The sequence below is a fragment of the Castor canadensis genome, chromosome 6 (genome assembly GCF_047511655.1).
Source record: "Castor canadensis chromosome 6, mCasCan1.hap1v2, whole genome shotgun sequence".
NCBI lineage: Eukaryota > Metazoa > Chordata > Mammalia > Rodentia > Castoridae > Castor > Castor canadensis.
The window spans coordinates 90821173-90842607 of NC_133391.1; the positions used below are offsets into that span (position 1 = coordinate 90821173).

Here is a 21435-nt window from a genome sequence, read left to right on the forward strand (position 1 = left end):
GGAAGAATGGTGATAGAAATGAGTAAATAATGGAGGGAAGGGAGTTTAAAGCACCATATATACAGACCTGAAGTACCAAGGTGAAATTCCCTTGGACTATCAATATATACTTAATTAAAAAAATGAAGGGCAAGAGGGAAAAATAAATCTTTTCTGGGGTTGGGTACCAGTGGGACAGGGGTGGGAATGAGGAAAGGGGGAATGAAGGTGTATACTGTGGATGGATGTATTTTGTATCCATATATGAAAATAGAAGAATGAAACCTGTTGAAATTGTTCTAAGAAGTGGGGGAGGGAGGAAGAGGGAGAATAATGGAGGGGTAAATCTAACTAAGATATATTTTTAAATATCACAATGTTTCTCCTGTACAACTATTACATGTTAGTAAAATAATAAATAAATCTAAAAATCAGTACAAAAATGCATGGTACGTAAAAAGTATACTGCAACAAAGAAATGTACTGTACTTCTGCTAATATTTTACCATATAAAATGGAAAAAATGAAACCAGAACTAAGATAGTTAAGAAATATACAGAAAGTGAACTCAGAATATGAAAATCAATTACTGGCTGACCAAGCTGATGGGAAAGATTCACTCTGGAACTAGAATGAAAGAAAATAAAGAGAGGAGAGCAATAGATGGAAATATTAACTCAGGGCAGAAAAATAAAATATATTGCTTAAAAAAATAGGAATGGGAATGAGTCCAAAACTAAAAAGGTCTGAAATTATAGCACTGAACCTGTGTGAGTTAAAGGCAGAAAAGGAATCAAACTATTCTCCTGATTTGTATTCCAATATAAATATTGTATATTTCCCCATGTCAATTTTGTTGGATAGAAAGTTTGGAATTAACTTATTTTATCATACAGTTATTTGACTATTGGGTAGGGCATTAAAAGATGATCAATATCTACTATGAGTGCAATCTAGAATGTCAGTATTTGGTACTAATTAGTACTAGTAATCAACATTTACAATAGTCAAGCTGTAATCTACAAATGTGATAATTTAAGAATTCAGCACTACATTTGGAGCTTAGGAAAAACTCAGTAAGTGTTATTTATTATCATTCTTTCTATTGTATACCAATAGTCCCAAAATTTTAGTATATGAATATTTTACTTTTAAGAAACATATTCTCATAGTTATGACTCTAGAATTTCTTTAATGGGAGAAATGTAAGCACACCAATTTTCTTCATTTAAATAGAAGGAAGGAGGAAAAGAACTTGGAAATATTAGAAGAGTAAATAGACTAAAAAAGTTAATTACACATGAAATTTGTTATGTTAAAGATACTGCACAAATCAGATATTCTCAGAAGTTCTGAATGAGGTAGATACAGAAGAGTCATGAGTGAGATCAATGCCATGTCAGAGTAAAATGAAATTTCTGATTAGAGGCCAGGAGTCTGAAAATATGACAAATGTCATTTCAAGATTTTCCTATGAAAATCTTGCTCTGACACTCCCCTTGACCAGATGTAGAATAGCCTAACTCTTTTTGAGTTCTGGACTAGACGCAGTCAGTTCAATAGGATCCTACATTTGCAGAAAAGTAAGACCATTTTATGGTGATATTGAAATTATTATTTTAATCTATATTTATCAACAAGTCTTGATAGCACTTCTTTTAAAGTGTCTCCATTTATTCTTATTTTAGTTTTCTTACTCCAAAGTGAATTAGTTCCTTCATTGAATGTGCTCCAAGTTTACTATCTTTCCAAAATACACTGGTGAACACCTCACTTTAGCGAATAATGTGCTGAATTTATAGAGAATTGAATCCAAGACATCCATGCTAAAGGTATATTTCATAATTGCTTTTCTCTTGCAGTGAGACAAAATTTTATCCCAATGAATTTCAAGATATGGAAATGAAACTTCATTCAGTATATAGTTATCAGATGACATGGAAGGGATAGTCATTTTGTAATTATATTCCATTATAATGTCATATGTATGTGTTAGAAGCTTTAGTAATGGCAAATATAGTACAGAAGTTGAAAGGATCATTTTTAAGAAGAAATGTAAACTAACATATTCTAATAATGCCTTAGATGCATATCTCAGCATAGGACAGTACTGCAGTATTGGTGGTTGAGTGGTAAGGCACCTAAAAATAGTTAGATAATGAAAGAAATGATTATTTCCAGACACTGAATAAAAACTGAAAATACATTCTATCAGAATCTAATCTTGAGCAAGATGGAAACTGGATGATGCTCCACAAGAGTTTCAGCTTGCCTTTTTTGTGAGAAATTGCTCTCCTTTACTTAGGCAGAGATACATAACTACAGTAAGGTATTTTATCAAATATATAGACACACAGAATTCAGAATTGAAAGGGATCCTGGAGATGACAGCATTCAACTCTTGCACTTTACAGATAGGGAAAAGGAGACTGTAGGTATTAAGAGCGTTGCCCAAGTAATTCAGATGACTGGTAACACACCTAGGTATAAAATGTCATTCTCCAATGTTAATGTTTAATAAACATATTTACAAAATGAGTTCTATTTCTCAGAGACTTCCAAGACATTTTATCTATTGAAATATCCTAAAGCTAAGATAAAGGGATTCAGCAAAGATGGATAAGTAACCGTGGTACTTAAAGACGTCTACTTAAGCAGGAAGTTTGAGTCTCTTAATGGGAGGCAAATGCAGGGGATATGAGGTTATCCATCCCAAACTATTTAGCTTGCTTTTCTACTAACATCTTGTAATTCTTACTAGGATTCATAGCTAAGTAGTGAAATAATGCATGATAATAACCTATTACTTCTTAGAGGCCTGTTTGTCTTTCCTGGTTTTTCTCTCTAGAGATAGTGCTCTAAACTTCATGAGCTCATCTTGTCCTGGTTGTTTCCTGCTTCAATAAAAGAGTAGGTCAACCATAGATCCTCAGGGAACCAATGTATTATTATAAATGATATCTCACTAATTGGAAAAGTCCTTCAGAAAGACAGTCATAGAGTGGATTTCAATTTCCTACCCTCTCTTAGGAAGGCAAAGGTAAAAGATAAAGCATGTCATTTCCTACTTATCATAAACCATAGTCTTGGATAATGGATTCTTTCCTATGGAGTTACTGAAAAGCATTCCTGGGACAGTTGGCAAGTCTTAGAAAAACAAAGATGTGGCATCTTTAATAAAAAATTGTGTTAGAAACCCTGGATGCAAATAGTTCTAAACTGTGCCATATCTTTACACCCTCCCACCCCAGAGTGTTCTGAACATAATTTTAAGGATCTCTTCTACCTCATTTCTCCCTGACTTCATTTTATTCAAATAAAATGAACCAATGATATCATAGTAATTTATAATAATTTTGCAATAATACATACATACATATTTTAATATCTATTTGAACATTAAGCTGTCTTGATCTTAACCTTATGGTTCTTTGTTCTAAATTACCAACATTAAATTAATGGAACAGATGATGTTTTTCCGAGAAAAACTCATGGCTCCCAAGGTAATAGAGAATAGAAGATTATTTGGGGATTAATTTCTAAAGTCAGGGAAAATTTCATATAATTAAAATTACTTTGAAAATCCCTTCAGAGAATGAGAAGTGGGGTCACTTAATAGATCCAACACAGTCTGTTTCCTTAGCATTCAAACACTGCTGTCAATTGGGCTATTTTTTAAAGACATTTCTATACAGCGAAGTTATATTATTTTATAGAAAAAAGTTTTTTCTATGCAACTGAAACCCTGCTGCAGACAGATGGACACAGGCATGTGAGGAACTAGGAAATAAACCCAACTGAGGAGACAGCAGATTCATCTTTTGTGCTCACTGAGGGCACAGGCATGAAGAACGGAACCTTGGTTTTAAAGAAGCTCAGACAGAGCTCCTTGGTTGGATTTTTTGGTACCTGGATTATAAATGCATACCAAAGTCAGTTTACAGTACTCAGAAAAAAAGGTGATCAACACAATTTACTAGAAAATGAATATACTTAAGTCTTTTTTCATTAGATTTTCTTCAAAACATAATCCAAGTCATCAAATGTTTCCAGAATTTATGGATCTGAAAGCCTATTTTCCAAGTATCAGGGCTCTCTAGTTATAGACACATTAAGATAAAATACCCCCATTCATAAAGCACTGATACCTTAAGCGTCACACTAAATGTGTATCTGCTTAGTAAAACATAACTGAAGTAGGGCACTGTTAAAACACGGCACAAACTACAGAGGTTTTCCTGGAGGCTGCAGAAAACTGGCTTAGTAGAACATGTTTCAGTGTTAAATAAACCAGCACTATGGAAAAAAAAAACACTTCAAAAAAGAATTCCTTTTGAAGCTGTCAGTACAGCGAGTTAGCCTCTTTTGATTTTATATTCACTGCTGTGGGACTAGAAATTATTAGCTTCCATTTGCCTTGTGGCAAGGAAGAGAAAATGCATTTATCCATCCTCCAAGAAGAGGACTTTCACAAATGATGGCCTGTGTGTTCCCAAAAGAGATCAAATGGAAGGCAAGCATCACCACTCTGCTTTCATAATCGCTGTGTGAGTGGAGAATGTGAAGGCACAGCACTGCCCTGCTTCCACCTTTTATAATTGCAAACAACAAAATGAACGTACAGTGAAATTTATAATTTTTCCTACTCTTCTCTCAGAATTATGAAACTTTCCCAGAGTCTTACATCCATGGAAGCAAAATTAAAAGATAAATGAACCAATGCTAAATAATATCATATATTTTTTAAAACATGGCATTAAGTGGCTTTTGAATGCCTTATTGCACTATAATATACAGAAAAGGAAATAAATCATAAAGTATAACTCTAGGAATTTAAAAAAGAAACTAACACTGTATCAGCCTCCAAATCAAGAAATAAAAATCCTCCACTTTTGTCTCCTTACTAAGTCATTAAATTTTAATTTTTTATATCTATGTAAATACAGTACTTAAACATTTATTTTTCTTGAAAGGGGTTGTCCTTTGGCTAAAACCAAACACATTCCATTAGCTTGCCCACTAGCTTTAAGGGCTTTGGTTGGATTACGGCTTTTGCAAAACATAAAACTTTCTATTTTTTAAATTTTATTTTATCGTTTTTACATTTACTCACATGTGTATACATTATTTGGGCCACTTCTCCTCCTACTCCCTACCTCTGCTTCCCAGCAGAACCTGCTCCACTCTCTTGTTCTCTGATTTTGTTGAAAAGAAAACATACGAGATAATAAGAAAAACAGCATTTTAGCTAGTTTGAGAGAAAGACAGCTAGACAGAGAGATTCCTAGCATTGCTTCCATGCACATGTGTATTGCAACCCACATTGGCTCATCTCTACCACACTTCTTCACTACTTCCTGGTCCCCTTCCTATAGTGGCCTCTACCAGTTTAAGATTACTTTGTTTGCTCCTCAACTGGAGCACATCAACCACATTCAAGTTTTAGGTTTCCTTCCCTTTCCCTATTCTTCTCATGCGTGTTCTCCTCTTAGTGTGTGACCCATGTCCAATAATATTACTGTATTTGTTTCCGGTCTGTAATTTGCAAATGAGGGAGAACATGATTTTTGGTCTTCTGAGCTTGTCTAACTTTGCTTAAGATGATGTTCTCCAGTTCCATCCATTTACTTGCAAATGACAAAATTTCATTCTTCTTGGTGGCTGAGTAAAATTCCATTGTGAATAGATACCACATTTTCTTAATCCATTCATCAGTAGTGGGGCATCTTGACTATTTCCATAGCTTGGCCACTGTGAATAATGCTGCAATAAACATGGATGTGCAGGTGCCTTGGTAATAACCTGAGTTGCATTACTTCAGGTATATCCCTAGGAGTGGTACTGCTGGATCAAATGGCAGATCTATGATTTTTAAGAAGCCTCCATATTGTTTTCCAAAGTGGTTATACTAGCTTACTGCTTCTCAGCAGTGTATGAGAGTTCCTTTTCCCCCACATCCTTGCCAACATTTGTTATTATTTGTGTTTTTGATGATAGCTATCCTAACAGGAGCAAGGTGGAATCTTAGTGTGATTTTGATTTGCATTTCCTTTATAGCTAGGGATGGTGAGCATTTTTTCAAAAACTTCCTATTTTTAAAACAAAATGGGATGGTTACATTGGCAGAGCAGCCACTCTGTTATCACTCACAGCCATTTAGAGGTTTAAGTTAAACAGAGGAACAACACATTGTTGCACAAAATAGTAAAGAATTGCAAACGGCATAAAATGTACACCTTTTTATATATCCAATTTTAAATACCTCAAGACTATTAAAAAATTTCAAATAGAGCATTTTATGTGAGAAAAGTTTTCTATTATATTTAAACTTACATGGTTCACATCCAAATTGTACTTAAAATTCAAACTCAAGTCCATTTTTATTCTATGATTTATTTATTATTTTGTCTGTGGTTCCTAGACTTGTGCAGGTATATACAGCATGGAAGAACAGATAGTAATTTGGAAATGTAAAAAGAAATTCAGATTACCATTTAAAATGCTTTTTAAGGTCATATATTCATTTAGGATGTCCTGTACATTTTACAAGTTAAACAGTCAACTAACAAGTAGTATAAAAAAATCAGTAGTAAACAGGAAACAGAATTTGCAAACCCTGGTGCTTTTCTCCAAAGACTTCTTTATTTTCTCACAATTCTTTGAATGTAATGGAAGAAACAGGTCATGGACATGTGGAGAGCAGCGAGGATGGTGTGAAAGGCAGGAAGACTGCTGGAGTATGTATGTGTGGTCATGATAAAAAGTATCCTGGTTAGTGCTGTAAGGACCTTGAATTATATTTCTCTGAAACTAAACTGTTTCCTCACATAATGGCCAAGTAAGCTTAATTTGCTTTCAGTTAACAACAAAATGTTATTTGCTATTAATTTAAATGGAGTTATTAGTTGATGACTAGTATTTTCAATCTCTGACCAACTTGAAAAAAAGGAGTTTATAATTATGAGTGATTAAAAAAACATGAGATGCAAAGGGACAAATGAAAAAGCATAAAGGTTTCTCAAAAAAAAAAAACAAACAACTGGAGATAAATATGAAACCTAAAAATTACATTTCATGCAGGAAAGATTCCCCCCTCCAAAAAATTTACTTAAGCTAACTACTATATTGTTTGGCATTGAATTGCTTTTTTTAAAAGTCTGTATTTTAAGAGATAAAGAATATTCTGAATACATTCTTTAAAAATAAATGATACTGCAGTGCTTTGTGTAACTTCCCATATTAACTGAATGAAAAATGTGATTCCTGATGCTTAATGGCCATACTTTGGTACTAAAATAAACAGGTGTCCAAAGAAATGAATGAGATGAATTAAGGATCATTTAGTTTTCCAAAATGAAGATGATTAACAAAGCTGAAATGCAGGAAGCTACAGAATCAGGGAGCTCACATTTATATGAAGAGACTGGCAAGAACAAGAAATGTGGTGGGATAATAGGCTTCCTTTGGATCATTTAAGGGGTACTGAATATTCTAAAATCATTCATATGACTCGTATAATGCTGCTTGTGTACAATGAAGGTTAAAGAAAAACATGGAGAATATCCAATTATGATTCTTCTGAATCAGTGGGATTATTAAGCAACCTGATTTAAAAATATTCCTACATGGTAAGAGAAATAGACTACCTCATACATCAGAACGAAAAGGCACAAATGAGATGAGGTAAACCATTCTGATCTTTATTCATGTTTAATCTATTGTGCATAAATTCATTCCTCCTGATAACTTGGCTCAAAGAGATTTTATAAACATTGACTCCACTATGCACTTGTTTTATATGGTTAGGGCATGAATGTGGGCACACAGACAAAGTAGAAATCCAACACAAATTAAATTCTTTTAGTGTTAACAGCACTGGACAAGTAGATATACCACCCTAGGCAAATCACATAACCTTCCTGAGCACTGATTTTCATTTCTATAAAATGGAGGGGCTGGGTTAGATACCTTCCAGATATGTCATTCTCATTCTATTACACTGCTCTCAGGCTGTGATTTTAAAAACAAATTCTTTTTAAAATGAAGTAGTACACAGTCCTGAAGTCTACTGGTCTTATTCATTTCTTTTTAGAAAAAAAGTAACAGTTTTTACTTTGACAATACCTATTCAGCCCACCTTTCAAACCTTCCTTTTATCTCAAAAGCCTAAGTGGGATTTTGTATAGGTTGAATGTCACCTACACAGCAATAATTTCTTTCACAGTTGGTTTTATGGTCTTCTCCCTTCCTCTTCCTGTCTAATCTCTGTCCCTGAATATATTTCACCTAAATTTTTTTAAAATGTGAAGAACAGGACATAAATTAGTTTGGTTCATACTTCAAAAAGGCTTATCTTGATTGAGAAGAAGGAAAATTTGTGAACCAGTATGTAGGAGGTAGGATCTTCAAGAAACTTACATACACACAGTAAGTGACTTTTATTATAGTGTTTTTAAAATCCAAAGACCAAATCTTATAAATTATAGCATGACTCACAATGGCCAAAATATGGAATCAGCCTGGATGCCTACCAACTGATCAATGGATAAAGAAAATGTGTCAGATATACATAATAGAGCCATAAAGGAGAATGAAATTAGGTCATCTGCAGGAAAATGGATGGAACTAAAGAACATCATGTTAAGCGAAATAAGCCAGACTGAGAAAGACAAATATTGCATATTCTCTCTCATATGCAGAATCTAGTCCTTAAAAATTAATGATAGGAATGTAAAACAGGTTCTGTTTGGGGTATGTATCAGTAGCAGGGGGAGTGTGAAATGAGAGGATACTTTATACACACACACACACACATATACAATGAATGAAGTACTTTATATACATGTATGAAAATAGAGCAATGAAACCTGTTGAAATTGTTTTAAGAAGGGGGGTGAGTTTGATCAGGGTACATTGTATGCATGTATGGAAATATCACAATGAAACCCACTTGTACAACTAATGTACGCTAATAAAAATTCAAAAAATAAAAACTGAGTTAAAACTTAAGAAAGAATAAAAATACTCCTTCAAAATTAGTGAGAGACAGTGAGAGAATAACCAGACAGTAATTAAATGCATTTTCTTCTTTCAAAGTTCTCTTTTTCTTAAGAGAATTGAGATTTAATTAAACATATTTTGGTAAATGCAAATTATTCTTCTCATGTCCTATGCCCCAAGAGATTGCCCTGCCATACTTGTAATACAGAAAAAAAATGCAGAAGTGACTTCAATCCTTACTAGTAATATCTGAGCACCAGTTATCAAAGTTCAGCTTGCATAAAAATCAACTGGGGAGCTTGTTTAAATTTCAGAATACTGGGTTCAGCGGTGTGCTAGTAATATACTAGCTCTATGAAAAAGTCATGCACATATATGTGTGTATATATACATGTTTATAAAAGTTTTTTCTGACAAATATGTAGCACAAAATTTATAAAAAAAAGATAACATATGCAATAATCTGTATTGTGAATTCCATAGAAGCAGAAAATCTCAAAGAATTTGTTCCTTGATTTTTGTTTAACCTTTCCATAACCCATCTGTGGTTGTAATTGGCCAGTCAGCAGTCCAAACCAGAATGGTTGATGATATTTTTGTTTACTAAAACAAGGAAGATTTATGTTGGAACTGCACTTGCCCCTAATGATGTCAGCAAAATTTTAGTTGTACTATGTATGGAATTACTGAAGAATATTTCCTCTATTTTTTGACAGTTCACAATAATCTGCATTACTAATACCTTTTCCACAATTTTCTTTGATCTATACAACCAACAAAACAAAAGATCAGAGACTGAATTAAGCATTTGTTAGTTTCAATAGTGTAAATTTTCACCACATAGCTGATTTCATGCTAACAATATGATGTCAGTGAATACCAAGTTAAGAAATGAGCAGTAACCTGACATTTTGTACTATCTCCACTACACAGATTAAAAAAAGAAACATAGATAATAGTGAAATAATTAGGAGACTACAATTTTTATTGTATATTGCCTTTTACAAAAGATGACTATATTTAACCATCAGCTCACAAAGTAATTGCAAGTTACTAATTGGCTCTTGTAAGCCCATCTGAGCCAGCTCGAAGTCGTCATGACCTATGCCCTGCCTTCTGTGTATCTGATCCAGTAGGTCTGGTTTGAAACAAATTTTCATTTTCACCAAGAGTTATAAGTAGTCCTCAGGTTAGACTTTCAGAAATCTTGATCTAGAATGTGTACTTTCGAGGCAATTTTGTGAAATCATCCAGTTAATTCTAATCCTGTTAATGAAACATCATGAGGAGTTCTTTTGTTTAAGAAAAACACTGCAATTTTTTTTTTTACATTTTTTTATGTATGAATAAGACAAGGGGCTTGCTTATTCACCATGGACTGTAAATTCTAAGAACTGTTTGGTTGGGTAATTTGGTGGAATATGTTAAGGTTTAAACACTCCAAAACCCAGAAATACTATTTTTAGATATCTACCCTGCAGTAGCAATACATGGTTATCTGAAACATTTCTTAACATTAAAGTTCACTGCAGCATTGCTAGGAAAAGAGAAAACCCAGAACTTAAACAATTCTAACAGAAAATGGGGTACATAAATTATAGTATATCTACAGAACAGAAGACTAGACCGCCATTATAAATAATGAAAGAGCTTTCCATGTGCTGCTTTAGAAACATGCCCAGAATCCATTGCTAAATGAAAAACAAGAGATTCAAATCATGGAGTGTGTGATTTGATTTTTGTCTGAAAGAAAGAAAGAACACATACCTCTATAGTTTCTAGACCTTGGGAGAGAAAAGGGAAACTGAGGAAAGTGTACCTTCCTGGATGTGGCTTGTTGAAGCAAAGCTACTGTCCCTTAAACTGTGAAACTGAAATGTTATGTGTGCTCTGGAATAGTGTGTATTCTGGAATGGGATTAGGGCTGCTGGTCTATGTGCAAACCTGGGTCCTGTGTGGACAAGGCCAGGCTAAGCCAGGAAGATTCCATCTATGTCTCTTCCAGTGCAAAGACTCAATGGCTTTCAGGCATATCAGCTGGGATGGGGAACACCCCTCCCCCAAAACTTATAATTTCAAAGGAGATTCTTAAATATGGAAAGGAACTCAACATGCTCAAAAAACGCATGGGTTTAAATACCTGGATCCTCACTTTATAGAGCAAGTAGGATCAGGCTTGATATATCTTGCTGGAAAGCATGCAGAGATCACAAAAGAGGAAGAACAGGGAAGCAATCTTTGACCCAGCTTCTCACTAACTTTGCAATCAGGTATCAGAGTCAGAAGCATGCAAATGTTCACAGTAAAGTCAGAATAGTCTGTTTTACACTAGAATGACATAATTTTAACAGCAGCTGCTCTGCCACTGCTCTCTGCTCTATCTTGTTCAAAAATGCACGAGAAGGATTTTTTTCTGGGTTCGCAATTTGAAAGCTTTTCCCAGTAGAGAGGCAAGGATGCTGGAAAGCCAAGGTGGAATCAGAGTTCCTCTGGAGACCTCTTTTTCCCTTCCTGCTGCCACTGTTCCCTCAAGAAAGATGGGTTCCTTCTGCAACTTGAAAAATCTCTAAACTAGGTGTGATGTCTGCTTTTCAATCCCCTTGCTCAGTGTATGTATTCTGTACTGGCTCTCATTTCTATAGATATTAGTTTATTTGTGTTTACTAATCTTTGCCTCCATATAGTGAACTCTTTGACCTTGTGGTAGAACCCTGACAACAAAGGAAATGATAGAAAATACAGAAAAGCAGATAAAAGGAGGCATTAAGCCCAGTACATGGAAAAAAAACCTACATACACCTAATTCCCAAGATCATGAAGAAATGTAGGGAAGGGACAAGAAAGATTGTAAAGTAACTTTTTTCTAAAAAATTATTTTTATTAGCATGTACTAATTATATGAAGTGGGATATTTGATATTATGGTATTTCCAAGCATGCATATAATTTACTTCGATCATATTTGCCCCCTTTACCCCTTTCTTTGGCCCCCTCCCTAAACACTCTTTTTTTTTCAACTTTCTTACCATTTTTTTTTTTTCTTATGGTACTGGTTTGTACTCTGGGCTTTATGCCTGCTAGGCAGTGCTTTACTTCTTGAGCCATAGCCCTAGCCCATTTTTGCTTTTAGTTATTTTTTCAATAGTGTCCCACTTTTTTTTTTTGCCCATGGCTATTTTCAAACTGTGCTCTTACCTATTCCTCCTACATAGCTGAAATTACTGATGTATGTCACCATGCTCAGCTTGTTTGTTAAGAAAAAGGTCTCACTAACTTTTTGTCTAGAATGACCTTGAACTACAATCTTCTCTGTCTCTACATCTAGAGTACCTGGGATTACCTTTCCTGGCCCTAGTTAAAATTTTTTTTCAATGGCTTTCATCATGTCCTTTTTATATGTACATACAATGTACTTCAATCATATTCTCTCCTTCTTCTCCCCTCCTCACCTCTTGCTGGTCCCCACCTCCCAAATTTCCCCTTTTATATTCATGTCCTTTTTTATTTTAGATTTTAGAGTAACATTAATTGCCAATCTGCTCCATGTCAGGCATAATTGTGGGAATTAACGTCATAAAACCTATTCTAGAAAGACTTCCATCCAAAATGTTATAGGACTTAAGGCTAAAACCTTAGCTTTCTAGAATTGAAATGATCATCCCTTAAGGGTTCTAATTAAAATTTTGTGATCTGCCTGCTGTGCAGTCTAGGTGAGACTGGCACTTGTTCTCTGTGCATCAGAGGGTTCTGAGTGACTGTGATTGAACCTGAGGTCAGTGCCCCTCTCACTCTCCATGTGCTGTGGTCCCATATGATACCATAAGTCTTGAGGGTGCCCCACTTCCTTCCTCAGCAGCATTTGCACAATCTGAATTGCATTGTGAGGCGCTTCCCCTGACACTCAGGAATCCTGGCAGTGGTTTCTCCCCTTCAGTTACCAGCATCTAGTCAGCTCCCACCGCCCTCCCTTGCTCCCTACCGGGGCTAAGTCTTTGTATCTACGAAGTGATCCGAGGCTGCCAAATGCTGCGTTTGGCCTCTGGAGGTCTGTGATCTAGGCTTGGATTCTGACTGGAAGAGGATACAGCAAAGGTGGGATTCTGGGGAGAAATGAAACTGAAAGAAAATATTCCTCCAGGCTCTGGGGAGGCTGGCGGAGGTAGTGGATTATAGATAGTGGTGATGGTGGTAGTGGTGTGTGTGGGGGTGGGGGAGGTTTTTAGAAAGCTGGGTGGGGAGGAGCCCTGTGACTGAGGCTTTCATAAAAAAAAAGAAAAATTGTGATCTGATTTTACTAATATAAAACCAGGAATTTAGAGTCTAAACTACTTAGAGCTCACATCAAGAGCTGAAAACAGGATCTCTGGGTTTGATTTATTTTATAATGTAAGTATTAAACACCTAATCTAGGGAAAATGAATGTTTTGGAAAATGCTAAAGTGAATAAAAGTGTACTTTGAGAGCTGTGTTGAAGGTGTAGAAGCAAGCAAATGTGTGTGTGTGTGTGTGTGTGTGTGCGTGGCGTCATTGGTTACAACTGCCAGTGTTCTTGAGAGCTTGTTTGGAGGTTCTAGCAGGGGAGCGCAGCTACTCGTATACCCTTGACCGAAGAATGGTCCTCCTCTATCGGGGATGGTCGTCCTCTTCGACTGAGTGCGCAGCTTCGGGAGGGACGCACATGGAGCGGTGAGGGAGGAAGGGGACACCCGCCTAGCCAGCCAGATCAGCCGAATCAACCCTGGCATCAATGGGGTGACAGATGTCGCAGCCAGATCGCCCTCACATCCAACTGCCAGTGTTCTTACAGGCACCAAGAGCTTAATGAGTGTAGGTGGATGACAGCTTAGAAATTTTTCCAACCCAAAGACAATAGAGTTGCATACTTGAGAACAAATCTTGACCTCCATTCTGAGAATATCAGTTCCAACTTTAGTTGGTGAGTACATGGGATTTCCAATGAGAAATGAGCTATTGTTGAAAGCTAGCAAGCTACTGCAGAAACTCTATGGAGATGAGACAGCAGCTTTTGTAGGATTCCTCTGGGTTGTAACATCCTGAAAAAATTCAGCATCACTCTGCAAAAATCTCAGGAGAATTTTCTCGTCAAGACAAGACTTTGTGGAAAACACTTGACTAAAATAATGTGGGGTGTGTATGGGGCAGGGCAGATGAGATCCTCAGTTCCAACTATTCTTATTTCTTTAGGTCAAGGACTTGGTCTTTGCTCTTTGTATAGCATAACTATAAATAATAAAACCGCTGTGGAGAACAGGAAATGCCAAATAACTAGGAAATTTCTGGCACTATGACAGACATGAACACAGTTCTGTGTTCAAACATTATTAAAAAAACTACAATACCCTTGAGAAGTAACCAACATATTTTTGAAAACACAACTTATGTTGTAGGCAACTATGACAAAAGGTTTCCTTTAGAGGAATTTATGTTTTATAGAAACTATAGCAACCACTAACATTTACTCAGTACTTACCAGTAAGAATTTATATGAACCACTATGATCCCATTGTATACATGAAGAAGGCAGAGAGAGGCCTACAAGCTCGGGGTGGGTAACGAAACCGCATGTCTAATATCAGGCTGTCTGCATTTAGGAGTTTGGTCACCAAACCCTATACCATGCTATCACCTATGTGGGACTTTCATTTCTAACTAAACTATATTATTTTTCCATGAAATATTAATTAAAAAAAAAACAACAAATCATTCTGGCTCCCTCTGGCCTTTTACAGACACAATCCTTTATAGTGCTTTTTGATGAGTACAGGACCGACCTGCATTGTGAAATGAAAATCTGATTAGAATACTTCTTGGAGGAAGAGCATTCTGAGTGCTTTCAGAATCAAGTCTCACAGTGATCTTTATGACCTGGTCCCTTCCTTTCCTAATTTCTTGCCACTTGTCCCTTTGCATCTCACACTCCAATAATGCAAAATTACCAAGAGTAACAGGAGGCTGTTTCACTCCCAGGCTTCTGCACATACTTTTTACCTTTGTCTGGAACATGTCTTCCCTCCTTCTCTGCAAACCTCAGAGCTACTAATCACCTTCTCTTCTTCTACACAGACCCATGTGCATCTGCCCCTCTGTAGCCTCTGTAACCAGTATACACTTCTATTCTTCCCTGTAAAGTAGTTGCCATTCCTCCGATAATACAGGAAACTCAGACCTGCAGGGAGCTGAATATAACCCAGTCCCAGGACAGGCCCACTTTGACTGAGTGGTATTTAATAAAGCTGGCAGTTTTTAAGCTTCACATTCTGTGCAATTTCCAAAACAAGCAAACAAAACAAAGCAAATATTTCATGTAATCCCACAGAATTTATGACCAATCTTTTTCTACTAATAGAGATCATGGTCCAAGACAGATTCTGCTGGCTTCAGGTTATACTCTCTGAGTCTCTGCCACATTCCCATGAGTTTTAAGAAGATATTTTACCTTCATTGTTGGAGCTTTATTCAAGAAAAAAGTCCTAGTCTTCTCAAGTCTCTAAAATCTTTCCTGTGTGGAAAAATACCTACATGCTTATGTCAAATATTTCCACAATTTTCAGAAGACAGTAATTTCCTACTTCTTATTTATAATTTATATACATTAAATATCATTGCTAGTTTTTAGATTATGAGGTTCAGATCTTTACAGATATAGTACTAAAAGCAATTATATGCTTATGTGTGTGTATACTTGTGTATGTAGTATGTCACATATAACATGTATATACATTTAATGCATTTTAAATATTAGAAGATATTATTATTCCCTACTTGTCATTCTAGGTACATATAGAGATAAGTATGAGATTACAACACAGAACTTGTTTAAAGCATTAAGTCATTCCAACAGTAAATCAGGCATGACAAATTCACTTTAACTGTTTTGCCATGAGAGTATGAATGGGAATGTAGGATACTAATAGGAAGAGACTGTAGGAGTTAACATGGTGCTTCTTGTGGAATTGAAAAATATAAACATTTCAAAGGAAGAAAGATCACAAATCCCATCTTTCTTGCTCATCAACTGCTTCTGTTTTTTCCTTGCTTCTCACAATCCTTGGAAACACACAAGCATACACATATTTTTATACAGTCTGTATGAAATTTTATCATTTGTTATTTTGCCACAAATAGTCCTCTATTAAAGATTTGTTAATTTTCCAGGTTTTTATAATAATAGTTTAATAGTACATCACTAACTATGGTATGTAACTCATTTTTAGAACAAAGTTTCCCTACCACCCCCTGGATTTTTTGCTGGTCCTGAGGGTTGAATACAGGATGCTGTGCTTGCTATGCATAGTCTACCACTTGAACTACTCTGTCTGCCCTTTTTGGTTTGGCTATTTTTGAGATGGGGGGGGGCGGGTCTCACTTTTTGCTTAGCCAGCCTGGACCTTGATCCTCCTATTTGTACTTCTTACATAGGTAAGGTGACAGGTGTGCACCTAGTCACTGGTTGAACTGGGATCTTGTGAACTTCCCCTCCTCCCCCTGGACTGGCCTCAAACTGTGATCCTTCTGATCTCTGATTCCCAAGTAGCTGGAATTATAGGCTTGAGCTACCACACAGAGCTAAAGTTCCTTTCTTTAGGACAAAAACTTAGAGCAAAATTTTAATATGTGTTAACACCCATCCCCAGTTTAATAAATATAATATGCTATTTCAATGTTTTAGTGAGATTTGATATTTTCTCATGTGCTTACTTACTATTCTAAGCCATGTATCGCTTAAGGGGTAGGGAAATATGAATGTGTGAATTACAGGGGTGAAATTTTTTCATTACATTTGTATTATATTAAAATACAGTTTATAGATTTAAACACTAGTAATCCTTCTACCTTACATATAGCTTCTTTCAGAAAAGCAGTTCTCAAAAAGAAAATGAAAAATTACTATAGTTTCTCATTTGTGTCTAATAGTAAAAAATAACTACATATTTACATATTCACATATCAGTATTTTATTACTCCTACACTAAGCACAAATTACAAAACAAAATTCACTTCTCACCATTAAGAAATTAAATTATTACAATAATATGTTTTTGAAATACTAATATATATCACCTGTTTTTTCTAAGGTATGAACCAGTGTCTGTTAGGAGTACAACAAGATTGAGAGGAATTAGGTGTAAAATGAAGCCTAGAGTTCCAGAATGGAATAGAGTTTGGGGCGTGTGTAGGTATGATAAGCTGCTTTGGTAGTGCACAGGGAAGATCTTTTTGCCATTTTGGAAATAATACAGCTATGTCAATGCTTTAGAAGTCAGCAATCTTAGAGAAATGCCTGTTCTACTGACACTAACATGGTAAGTTTTTACAGTGGATGGTTTCTGGTTTTGTTCCTTAAGCCACAAACCTTATATATTCCTTTGTTTTCAAGAAAACCTTGTTTTAGCATACAGAGTTAACAGTTTGACATAAGGTTTTCTTTAAAAATGGAAAACTATGCACATGTGAATAAATGAATTAAAAAAGTGTTACTAATTTTGCTACTATTGCTTAATAAAATTACAATTATAGAGAAAAAAATAAAAAACTATTTGAGTGTAACTCAAAGTATATTTTTAATATAAAAGCAACTTTTATTTAGGCAGGCACACAGGCATTTATTTAACTGACAATATATCTGACTATAGTACTAATTATAAATTTTCTATTACATAAGATTATTCTTTTCAAGTCTCTTTTCCAGAGGAAGACTCCATTTACAGTCCAAGTTCTGATCCTACCCACACTGGTCACTCTCTGGAAGATCCGAAGAGGGTATTCATATGTACAGACAGATATCTACTTCTTATCTTCACTTCTGGATGGAAATGTAATGTATTTGGAGAAGGAAATGTATCAGGTTGGTTTGTAGAAAGACAATGTTAAATTGGAGCATTCAGGAGAAAGTATGTAAGTCAGAAAGACACAGTAAAAAAGCTAAGAAGCCAAGAGGAATCTGTTTAATATTTACACTCGTGTGAACACAAGAATGTGAATCCAGAATGCAGTTAAAATTTAGTTAAATGAGCAGAAGGAGTAACAACCACTAGTCTTAGTTGCCATGGGAACAGGACCCATTCCTCATGTTAACGATTCTATAATAAGACAAGGTACATTTAAATGAACTGCATAATAATCACAGGTAGAGCAACAGGTGTTGAGGAGTATTTAGCACTGTTTAATAGGTGAGTGGGTTCTGTACATTAGTGCAGGGGACAATGGATGAGTTCATGGAGTGGCAGGTGTGGATTATATGTAAAGCATGAGTGTTTGAGACCTCAGTGGCATTGTAGAACCTGTATACTCTGCCAATGGCTTACCATGGTAAATAAACTATCAGTCCTCTCCTATGTTTTCTAACAATATTGCTTGGAATGAGTGGCACTTCTGATATAAACAGGAACAGGTAGATAATATGATACACTGGAAAGCAAAACAACTTCACAAAAGTCAGTATAAGAAAAATCCAGTGGGATGCACATTTGTATAAAAGAATTAACTTTTAAAAGAAAAGTCCTCCTTCAATAGTTCCAAATTAAAGAAAACAAAGGCAGTTGTTCCTAGTGGGCAAAGGACACTTTACTGTGTGGGTAATAGTATACTTAATTTAAACAATATAGTATTGAAAGATATGCTTGGTTCTAGCATTTCAAAGCTTACCTCTAAAAGCACTAATATCCCCATAGTGCACTTGTAGTACGAAATATTTACTTCCAGTTTCTCCTCCAACTCTGAATCCAACACCTGAAAATTTACAAATGAAGATAAATTAGTATTTTAGAAAGTGAAATCTAAAATGAAGCAAATAACTTTGGGTTGCCAATTTATGTAAGCCATAGGAAATAAAATCGCATCTAACACATGAAACTAAGTTATACAAAAAACAAATAAACTAGACAGGGACCCAAATATCTAATATGTGTCATTCCTTCCCAAAACTTTAATGGAGTTCAATTCGTACTTCCTACTTCTGAACCATGGTAGTCACTGACACTTTGACCAGACAATGCTCTCATTTTGTAATGAGTGAACTTTGTCCCTGCTCATCATTTAACAGACATATTAAATCGACCCTTAGGAGCATCTCAGGGGGAACACTTTTCTTCCCACATGAAAACACATTAGCTACAAAATGTCATTGAGAACACTAGTTACCAACTAGATAATAATGTCTAGTATGTCAGTGAAGATTTGGAATCTGAAGGTTCTTAATAGTGTTACTATTAGTACACATAAAATTTGCTTATGTGATTTTTTTTAAATCTACAGAGCAAATACTCACAGGAAGATGTAAATTTTGCTATCATGTCTAAAAATGGCAAAAAAATCTATTACTGACTTTTCTATTAATGTTTAAACTTATTTGGTAATGGCTGTATGGTAAACTATAGAGAGAGTTATGAGGCTCATTTGAGGCAATACACAAAAGTGACATCAATTAGGGAGGCTGATATGCGTTAGGGGGGCAAAAGAGGGTCACATGCATCACAAGAACATCCCCAAGCCATGACAAACCTATTCTGTAACACCTCACACTCTGTTCAATATTAAGAAACATCCAGATAACAAGAGAGTCTGGTAATTCATTCAGATGTTAGAAGTTATCAACAGTATAGAGGTAAGTCAGAAAATCAGCTGGAGTTTGCCATCACATTAAAGACCTTAGGTTCCAAGACTATTAAAAAGAAATCTCTGTTTGCTGAAACAGCAATTTATTTAATTGCTAGCTCTCTTGGCTCATGAACTATTCCTGCTGTCTGGAGCCAATGTGCCTTAGGCCAAAGGTGGTTTGAGGTATACTTGGCTATTTTCTAATTCAATCTAAACTGTTATGAGGGCAAACTACTTACCAAAGAGAGCCAGAGAAAAAGTAACTACCCAAGTGAAATCTTTTCAATACCAAGTAATTGACACACACACAATTTTTAGGGTGAAAATGAAATACAGAACACCATCAGAAAGAACCATAAAGAGTACTTTGTAAAAAAATGGTAAACCAATTAACAAAAGAGTATTCAAGAGACTATTGATATACCTTTGGGGAGCCGGGTGGGGGGAGCATTTCTTGCCCAGGCATAGAGAATATTGGCTTTATCTGTACAGGTTCCTTCATCACAAAACCTGAGGGGGGAAAAAAGTAACTATGATGAATATTCAACTAGTGAAATACATATTTCCCACCACATTGGGGAAGGTATTTGAAAGGAAACCGACATCAATGTATCATTTTTGTAGTCTAATCAGCTTTAAGTCCTAATAAAGCCTGAAACAATTTCCATAAAAGGAAAGTTTCCTTATTTGTTGCATGATATGAAACAATCCTGCGTACTAGATTTATAATATATAATTTATACTTTGATGTGTTCACATGTAGTATGCACTCTGTAAAGGCAGAAAAGCAAGTACTACCTAGAGACACTATAAACCCAATGCTAATGAGGTGCGACTCTGAAAGTGGATCAACAGAAATGTCATCCACAGTTTCCTCTTGGAGATCAGTGTTGCTGTCAATAAAACTTTGGCCACAGCAACAAATAATATCTACCCTCAGTAGAGTGAACAATTCAACCTCACTTAAAGAGTTTCTTAACTTTGCAAATACGTATTTTTTATTTTGTTAACACTACTTGCCATTTATAAGTTGTTCCATGCTGCCACTTAATCTTACCAAGTCTTAGTTTTCTATTGCAAGGTAGAGATGATTATACTTACCTCACAGAGTTATACTATAAATCAAATGAGATATAAGTGAAAGTACTTTATAAGCCTCAAAACACCATATGGCATAATGCATTGTTTAAGAAATCATCTACGTTGTCTAAGGATCACTGTTGAGGACAGAGACAGATGGTGGGAAGAGTATCTGAGGTTCTATCCAAGGACCACCTCCTAATACTTGTAGTTCTTGATTGTGTTCATTAAAAAGGGCCCAGTTCCTATACAGAAACCCCTCTGACAGACCTGTTGTGGTGATGTGTGTAAGACATCCAGTATGATCATTAGGATATCTGGCAGATCCAATTTAATACACAGTAAGTCAACTCCAAATCACACATTTTTTCTAATGACTCTATAGGTCTTAGTTTGTTCTGTTCTAGAAATAGATTTGTTCAAAATATTGTTAGGCTACATTTTTACATTGCTTTTTTTATGTTTGTGTTTTGGAAAATTAGGGTCAAACAAAGTCACAGGCAGGAAATTAGGTAGTTCTGAAAAGCTTAAAGACTATCAAGGACAAGGACAAGTACAGCTTCATGGGCAGTAGCTGGCTCACATGGGAAAAAATATGCACTGCCCACAGCCTGGAAAGGAAGTGAAGGCAAACTGCAGTGGCTTCCTAAACAAGTAAGAACCTGAGGCTATATATCTGGGAGGCACCTCGGTCATCAATATGAAAACCACTGGTAAAACCTTCCTTCATACTCAGAGGCAGGAGCTCCTACCATTTTTC

At 35.6% G+C, this 21435-nt stretch overlaps 1 protein-coding gene across 10 annotated transcripts in view; it reads right to left on the reverse strand.

Moving 5' to 3' along the window:
* Pam (peptidylglycine alpha-amidating monooxygenase) overlaps positions 1-21435 on the reverse strand; it is a 157864-nt gene that overhangs the window by 76891 nt on the left and 59538 nt on the right. For all 10 annotated transcript variants that reach the window (XM_074077030.1, XM_020167853.2, XM_020167850.2 and 7 more), the window contains exons 5-6: positions 20020-20105; positions 18645-18728 (exon numbers count right to left, since the gene is read on the reverse strand). In XM_074077030.1, the coding sequence (XP_073933131.1) occupies positions 18645-18728; positions 20020-20105 (170 nt within the window). The remainder of the gene's footprint in view (positions 1-18644; positions 18729-20019; positions 20106-21435) is intronic.